The following is an 8,895-nucleotide window of genomic DNA, read 5'->3' as shown; positions in this document are numbered from 1 at the left end:
CTTAAAACAGAATTAAACATAAGTACTGAAAATGAGTTTTAGTATCTTAGTGTGGAAAGGAAATGGCAACCCACTCCAGTGTTCTTGCCTGGAGAATCCCAGGAAAGGGGGAGCCTGGTGGGCTTCCGTCGATGGGGTCACACAGAGTCGGACACGACTGAAGTGACTTAGCAGTAGCAGTGGGAACATATAGTACATGTTCTTTGTTTTTGATTTGGATGGCAGTTTTCTGTTTAAATGCTTTGTGATTATGTGTCACTGGGTTGCTGCTGCTGCTGCTAAGTCACTTCAGTCGTGTCCGACTCTGTGTGACCCCATCGATGGAAGCCCACCATGCTCCCCCGTCCCTGGGATTCTCCAGGCAAGAACACTGGAGTGGGTTGCCATTTCCTTCTCCAATGTGTGAAAGTGAAAAGTGAAAGTGAAGTCGCTCAGTCGTGTCTGACCCTTAGCGATCCCACGGACTGCAGCCTACCAGGCTCCCCCATCCATGGGATTTTCTAGGCAAGAGTACTGGAGTGGCTTGCCATTGTCATTGGGTTAGATTTTCATTTATTTTTATTCTTTCTAGTTCTATATTGACAAGTAATTTGTTTCATTATAAAAACATGGTATAAATTCATACGCTTTCCTTAAAAAGTCACACATTCAGTTTACAGGTGCTATATACAGGTACAACAGTAATTCTTGTGTAAGTAGCCTTGTGAGAACGTGATAGTAGCTTCTTCTGAGAGCTGAATAGATTTAGAAATTTAGGTCATTTACCTCAAACTACACAGTCAGAAGTCTTGGAAGGGATTCCAAGTCTAACATGACACTTCCTCAGGCTACTTAGCTAAAGTTGTTTGAAGTTACGTTGAGTTATTTAGTAGTACTTTGTACATTACTGAATTGTAAAGGTTTCATTATGCACATTTTTACAGAAGTTAAAATTATCAGAAGATCATACTTCTAACGGGCAGAGTTTAAATCTGGCTAAAAAATAAATAAAAATCATTTATGGCATGGTTCCTTGCAGTGGGGGTAAAATACTCATTAGGCAAAAACAGGTGAGAGTGGGAGAGTGTAATTAGAATAGTGGGGACTGTGATATACTGGAGTGAAAATTATTTGTCGAAAGGGGCAACTGCTTCAGCTGACTGTTGCATGTTGGTGTACATATTTTTCAAAATCAGCTGGAAGTCTGGGTTTTTGTATGAAATCTTTTAAATGTTGATAGAATTTTAACATGGTGGCAAAACCATACAGCTGCTGACTAGATTAGGAAGGCCACCAATTTGATTTGTTTGATGAGCACATGCAAAAAAGGCGTGTTTTAAATAATATGCACTGTATAGAGTACTAGTCTTAATGCTAGTTTGTTTTAACTGTAGCTGAGAGTCGACCTGTATTGTGAGGAGGAGATTGTGTCTTGTTCTAATGCTTCCTTGTGGAAGATGACTTTTTACTTTCTCGGATCAGGTGGGTCGAGTAAGGTCTTTTGTACGATGCCCAGTATTTTTAGACAAACTCAAACCCAAAGTTCCTCTTTGAGGCCGAGTTAACACAACTGATTAAATATTTCAGAGAAGGCTATCTAAGAGAAATGCAAGAGCCAACTTCCTTGTTTTTATTAATGGCAATGCGGAAGCTCTTAGTACGAGAGCTGTTTTCCAGCAAGGAACCCACTTGAAAACTTGCCTATTCCTCCCTAAGGAATCAGTTTCTGCTGGTTTAGCCACAGAGTTTGTCCCGGGGCGAAGAATTTTCGCGGTACGCCTGGAACCAGTTTCAATACAAAGCGTTCCGCCTTCCTCGGGAACTATAGGCGAGCCTGCGTTCCCGGAAGTGACGTCAACATTCTTCGGTTCTTCCGTCTCTCCCCGGAACTCGGCTCCTGGAGTTGCCGGTTGTGTACGTGGAAGCAGGCGGCGCCTGCGCAGTTGGAACCTGTCTCAGCTGTGTGGGAAGCGCCGAGGGTAACATCTCGGGCTCGGGGGAGATCTTCGGGGTCATGGTTTCCCACTGACAGGGCCCGCCGAGTGGAGAAGCAGGCGAGGCTCTCCGTGCACCCTCCCCCGGGCCCCCCGACCGTCGGCCTGTCCCTTGGCCTTCCCGCTCGGTGCTGCTGCTGCCGCCAACGCCGGCGGTTGAGAAGGGGAGATGAGCTGGTTCAACGCCTCCCAGCTCTCCAGCTTCGCCAAGCAGGCCCTGTCTCAGGCCCAGAAGTCCATCGACAGGGTCCTGGACATCCAGGAAGAGGAGCCGAGCGCTTGGGCCGAGACCATTCCGTACGGAGAGCCAGGTAAGGGCGCGAGCGGCGGCGTCCCTCTATCCCGCGGGCGTCTCAAGAGGCCAACAGGTGACGCGGGGGCGGGGGCCGGCTCCTGCCTGTCGCTGAGCGACGGACTCCTGAGCAAGTCCTCGCCCCCAGCACCCCCCGAACGCTGCTCTGGCCTCTCAGTTGAGCTTTGCTGTGGTCCCGAGGGAAAACCCAGCCCCGGAATCTCTCCTTTCTTGTGGCCCCGGGTCGGGGGCTGACGGGGACCCGATTCCGTGGGAGTGGCCCCGCGCCCTGGCTCCACAGACCGCCGAGCACAGCCCCTTCCCCCGTCCCCCGAGCCCCGGTGGGCTCTGGTCCGGACGCCGGGGGAGCCCAGTATCGAAATCGGTCTACAGGGACGGGAGGAACAGTCGCAAACACTTCGCGAGCACTTCGAGCTTGCAAGCGCGTCCTGTTCTCTGTTATGACCGTCTCTCCTGAGACGGCTCCTGGGGTTCGGGTGCTGCCCTGAGTGTGGTACCGAGACGCGCGGTCACTTCCCCTGGGCCACTCCACCAGGGGGAGGGTCCGTGGGGGCGCGCCCGGAGATTGCGGCTTGCTGCACAGTCTAGTCCTTAAGAGCCCCGTCTTTCTCAGAGACCTCGGGCTTCATCTTTCAGGGATCTTCGGTTGTTTTTGGCGCTAAGTCTAAGGAACAGTTTATCCTTTTGGTGTGTGGCGTGAAGATTGGCCCCTCTTTCGGAATGTGAACCTCTAAGAGAAAGAATAAATTATTCCTGACTACTTTTTTCTGGTTTCTGTTTCTAATTTTACATCGTTGAGAAGTCAGGACCTAAATTTGAGGTACCTCATTTTACGATGGTTTGGCGCAAGTGATTATGTCATCATCCTGTTAACTTGAGTCCTGAATATTCATTGGAGGGACTGATGTTGAAGCTGAAACTCCAATACTTTGGCCACCTGATGCGAAGAACTGACTCATTGGAAAAGACCCTGATGCTGGGAAAGATTGAAGGCGGGAGGAGAAGGGGACGACAGAGGATAAGATGGTTGGATGGCATCACCAACTCAATGGACATGAATTTGAGTAAACTCCAGGAGTTGGTAATGGACAGGGAGGCCTGGCGTGCTGAACTCCGTGGGTTCGCAAAGAAGCGGACACGACTGAGCTACTGAACTGAATTGCATAGGACCTTGGTGGGAGTCGGAAAAGGCAATGGCAAGCCACTCCAGTACTCTTGCCTAGAAAATCCCATGGATGGGGGAGCCTGGTAGGCAGCAGTCCGTGGGATCGCTAAGGGTCGGACACGACTGAGCGACTTCACTTTCACTTTCACACATTGGAGAAGGAAATGGCAACCCACTCCAATGTTCTTGTCTGGAGAATCCCAGGGACTGGGGAGCCTGGTGGGCGGCCGTCAGTGGGGTCACACAGAGTCGGACACGACTGAAGTGACTTAGCAGTAGCAGTAGCGGTTGGTGGGAGTAGCTCAACTTCGTTTTTATCAGGCTACCTCACATACTGAATTTCTAAACTTTGAAAGAGACAGAATATTAATTGTAAGGATACTTCTTTCTGTGACACCCGGGACTTGAATACTGTTCTGTGATTAATTTTTAAAAAAGGTTATCTAGAATAGGTTCAGGTTTCAGTGAAATGCCATAAATGTTCACTGATCACCTGTGTTTTACGTTGACATCACTAAAAGATGACCAGTGATTATCGCATAATCATAATGACAATCACAAGTGGATATTGTATAACCCCGCGATTTGTGTAAAACTTTCTGCAACTGGCAAATTTGAGTTCTGTCATTCATTGACATAACTTAATACAGCACTTTATCTTGCGCATTCCTTTGTATCTTTAATTTCATTTTTCACTTTTTTTTCACTGTTCTGCTACACTGATTAAATGGATATAAAACTATACCCCCAAGCTAAAGTTTGCTACATACCTCCAAAGTCATATTAAATTAGGATAGATTTTAGTTTCCAACTTGACAGCTTTTAGGAGCTTTTAGGTACTTGTGCTCTGCCCATCAATTTCTAATTGTTCAGAGTTTGTGATAAATTCTGCTCAGCCACTTTTGAATTTAGAAATGGGTGACTTTTTTTTTTAAGAAATGCTTAAAGTATTTTAGCAAATATGCCATTTTTTGTTTATCATTCAGTAACATATTATTTGTATGACTGACACAATTACCTTTTTTGACCAGAAGATGGTTATTTTCTCCCAAGTTTTTTTTTTTAAATCCTAGTGTATCCTAGCTATCTTTATCAAAAAGCAATAATTCTGAAAATGCATGTCTGAAATTCGTATGACCTTCTACTAATTATTAACATAATTTAGAGTTCAGCAAGAGAACAAAAGTTTCTCAGGGAGTGGGTTTGGAGAGTGGGACTCGGAAAATGAGTTTGTCATTAAGTGGATGGAAATGAGTTTGTCCTTTAGAAGTTACTATTCCCATCAGTTTACTTTGATCTTTGATAAAGAATGTTTGTCACCAATATTTTGGGTTCACTGTTGAATGTTACTGTCTGTCAAGCTGATAATGATGCTTTATCATTGATATTGTAAGAATAAAATTAATATGAAACTATGTAGAAAGTAGATTCTGTTTTTCATGACTGCACATGACCTGTAAGTGAAGATACTGCCTATTGTTATGAGATGCATAGTATGTATTTTTTACTTGGCATGGATTATTAACATCTACAATTACTTTATTAATTTGTTGTAGGAGGGAATAACATACTTGTTTTTGGCATGCCAGGTCCAGTCTTTCATCTTTGTTCCTAGTTCCTCTTGGGCAAATGCACAGCAGTTTTCATCTTTATGGCCCAAAGTTAACTGATGAACTAATTAATTATGTTGTAAGTGAGGAGTGTAACAGATACAAATTACAGGTTGTACTTTGTAGAATTTTAAAAAGACGTGTTTATATTGACTTAATTATTGCAGCTTGCATGTTTTATATATATGTGTGTGTGTAAAATTTTTTTTTTTAATTTTTTTTTGTCAAAGGAATAAGTCCCTCTGTCAGTGGAGGATGGGATACTTCAACCTGGGGGTTAAAATCCAACACTGAACCTCAGAGTCAGCCAGTAGTCTCTCCTAAAGCAATTACAAAGCCAGTTCGGAGAACTGTGGTAGATGAATCTGAAAATTTCTTCAGTGCCTTTCTTTCTCCGGCTGATGTCCAGACCATTCAGAAGAGTCCAGTGGTATCAAAACCACCAGCTAAATCACAGCGACCAGAAGAAGAAGTGAAAAGCACCTTACAGGAGTCCTTGCACACCGGACAGTCAAGAACAACTGAAGCCACTGAGTCAAAACTAAAGGACTCTCCTCCATGTGTTACCAAGGAAACTCCGGCAGTCAGTACTCTGTCATCTAAAACTGCGGATAAGCATGAAGAAACTGTTAACAAAGAATCTGATACGAAGGTGCCAACAGTGCATTTGAAAGTATCTGAAAGCGTTATGAATATGAAAACAACTAGGGAAAATGTATCTAATATGTCTACACAGCCTCTCACAGCAGAAACCAAGGACATGGCTTTGGAACCTAAGGAACAAAAACATGAAGACCGACAGAGCAATACACCTTCTCCTCCTGTTAGTACCTTCTCATCAGGTACTTCTACCACTAGTGATATTGAAGTTTTAGATCATGAAAGTGTAATAAGTGAGAGCTCAGCAAGTTCTAGACAAGAGAATACAGATTCAAAATCAAGCCTGCACTTGATGCAGACATCCTTTCAGCTTCTCTCAGCATCTGCTTGTCCTGAATATAATCGTTTAGATGATTTCCAAAAACTCACTGAGAGTTGCTGCTCATCTGATGCTTTTGAAAGAATAGACTCATTTAGTGTACAGTCATTAGATAGCCGTAGTGTCAGCGAAATCAATTCAGATGATGAACTGTCAGGCAAGGGATATGCTCTAGTACCTATTATACTTAATTCTTCAACTCCAAAGACCAAAACAATTGAATCTGTTGAAGGAAAACCTGAAGAAGCAAATGAAACATTAGTTATGCCCAGTGAGGAAACAGAAATGGAAGAAAGTGGACGAAGTGCAACTCCTGTTAACTGCGAACAGCCTGATATCTTGGTTTCTTCCGCATCAGTACATGAAGGACGTGCTGTCCTGGATGAGGAGACTGAGCAGCCTGAAGCTTCAAGTCAGCCAGAGGCACCTTCTGAGAAGGAAGATGTCTGCAAGGTAACTCTAAGAAATGGAAGAGGATTTTTTGATATGCTCTTCAGAGATTAAATCATTGGTTTATTTTTAATGTTCAGTGATGCCTAATGATTTGTCTTGGTTAAAAAAGACAGGCCTTTTGCCATTTAAGTGTGGTGTTAAGGATCTTAAAGATGAAGAATTATTGACATTATTTGAAATTTCTCCAAGGCAACTATGGTAACATAAGTTGATACTTCAGTATAACTGAGCATAAAAAATTCCCATCATAGGCCTTTACTGTTGAGTTCTTATCACCTTAATATTGTCTTTTGCTATATATTCTTTAATTTGTTAGTTTGTAAAGGACTGTCTTCTTATGTAAACAGATACCTTCAACTCCTTTGCAGATAGAGGTGCTCAAGCAAATGTAAATGTTACATGATTTTTCTTATACCAAACATTTTTTGCATGTTCACATTATTTGTAGGGAGATCTTAAATGAAAAAAATTTGGTTTCAGAACATTGATGTTTTTCTGTTATTAATTGCTTCATTTTGTTTTCTTGTTTATGTTGGTTTTGATATTTCCTGTTGATAGCTATCTTAAATGAAAAAGAAAAATGTCCAAGGATCAAAGATGTTGCTTAGGAATGACAAGCTGCTTTTACCTAATAGATAAAAAAACTTCCCAGGTGGTGCTAGTGGTAAAGAACCCTATTGCCAGTGGAGGAGACTGAGAGATGTGGGTTCAGTCCCTGGGTCAGGAAGATCCCCTGGAAAAAGGCATGGCAATCCACTCCAGTATTCTTGTCTGAAGAATCCCATGGACAGAGGAGCCTGGCAGACAAAAGGAAAGTGGTGTAAATTTTTTGACATTAAGTCACAGTTTTGTTTTTTTCTAAGATTTTTAGATATAGAAATTGAATCTGATCTGGCATCTTTAATAGACTCCTCTGAGATATAGGATATCTTGAAGAAATGTTCTCTAAGTGTCATGTATTTGAATTATTTAATGTACAAAAAGTGCCAGATTCTGTTACCTAGGTTTAATATTTTTCACAAACAAAATGTCATGCTCTATCTATAATAGCAGTTTGAATTCCTAGAAACAACACTATTTATTATTAAGATATTTTTGAACCATTCTTAGGAGGTCAGTGATTTCTAAGTTAACCTAGACCTAAATCAGGTTAGGACTTTATTTTTTTAGTACAAAAGGCACTGTTCCTCATGCACAGGTATATTACTGCTTCATCAGGCCCTAAGGAATAAGATAGTCTGATCATTCCTTTTTGCTTGGCTTTATACTGATGTATTCTGGAGATTTTTAAGTTACGTGCCTATGGATTTTCTAAAATTACCTTTACTTTTAAAAAATATTTATTTATTTTATTTGACTATGCCAGGTTTTAGTTGTGGCATGCAGACTCTTCACTTGCAGCATGTGGGATCTAGTTTCCTGACCAGGGATCGAATCCAGGCCCTTTGCATTGAGAACATGGAGTCTTAGCCACTGGACCACCAGGGAAGTCCCTAAAGTTACCTTTATTTTTTAAATGCAACGTATCATGCTAAAAAGCTTACACATTAAGGTTAAAGAATAATGTGGAGAAGCAAACACTGGTATGTCCACTCCCCAGATAACATAGAGAACATTAGTAGAGGCTTTGATCTTTTTTGGTTGCATCTAATTTCCTCTCTTCTTTTAGTGGACATGTACCCTCTTCCCCACATTTTTGTTATTACAAACTGCTATAAATGTTCTTGTACAATTATGCAAGAGTTTTCTCCTCTGAGGTACACCTAAAAATAGAATTTTCTACATGAAAGGTTATATAGATTTTCACCTAGATACTGCTTGTTTTCCAAAGCATTTTACCAAACCACCAACTATCCAGCTTTGTGGCTGTACTACTAATTTATGCCATCCTACCCACTATGTGAGTTCTTGCTGTTCTGTGTCCACTGTGTTCCGTTTTGGTTTTTTTAAATTCTTTTTATGAAATAATGCTGATTTATTATAGTGATTAGGTGACCTTTACAGTTTTTACCTGCATGTAAAAATGGTGTTTTAAAGTTAAATGTTGGACTTTTGTGTATTCTTATCCAGACAGTTGAATTTCTGAATGAGAAACTGGATAAAAGGGAAGCTCAGTTATTATCTCTTAGTAAAGAAAAGGCACTTCTAGAAGAAGCTTATGATAATCTGAAAGAGTAAGTACTTTACAAATATGAGTAATTTTAAAAATTTTGTAGTGGTCCATGCACTTGATTATTACTTAAGCATGTTTTTTAAATTGAAATATTTTATATTTTAACTTATTTATAATTACTGAAAATTGAATAGCATTTCAGTTCTACCCTTAGAGATTACTTTTCTCCTCAAATTATCTTACTTTTTTACCAGTGGCCTGAAGAGAGGTGTTTTGTGAAACAAAAACA

At 41.4% G+C, this 8,895-nt stretch overlaps 1 protein-coding gene across 1 annotated transcript in view; it reads left to right on the top strand.

Annotated features, from left to right (window-relative positions):
* The first annotated feature begins 721 nt into the window (after positions 1–721).
* Positions 722–8,895, top strand: part of TMF1 (TATA element modulatory factor 1) — a 32,781-nt gene continuing 24,607 nt past the window's right edge. Inside the window, exons 1-3 of the mRNA XM_055414291.2 lie at positions 722–2,284; positions 5,292–6,493; positions 8,564–8,667. Coding sequence (XP_055270266.2) covers positions 2,143–2,284; positions 5,292–6,493; positions 8,564–8,667 — 1,448 coding nt within the window. The 5' untranslated portion in view covers positions 722–2,142. The remainder of the gene's footprint in view (positions 2,285–5,291; positions 6,494–8,563; positions 8,668–8,895) is intronic.

Source organism: Moschus berezovskii, chromosome 24 (genome assembly GCF_049115385.1).
Source record: "Moschus berezovskii isolate FMDL1 chromosome 24, NW_MosBer_1.0, whole genome shotgun sequence".
Classification (NCBI taxonomy): domain Eukaryota; kingdom Metazoa; phylum Chordata; class Mammalia; order Artiodactyla; family Moschidae; genus Moschus; species Moschus berezovskii.
Note: the sequence above shows the minus strand (reverse complement) of the source record. Positions and strands in the feature narration are given on the sequence as shown.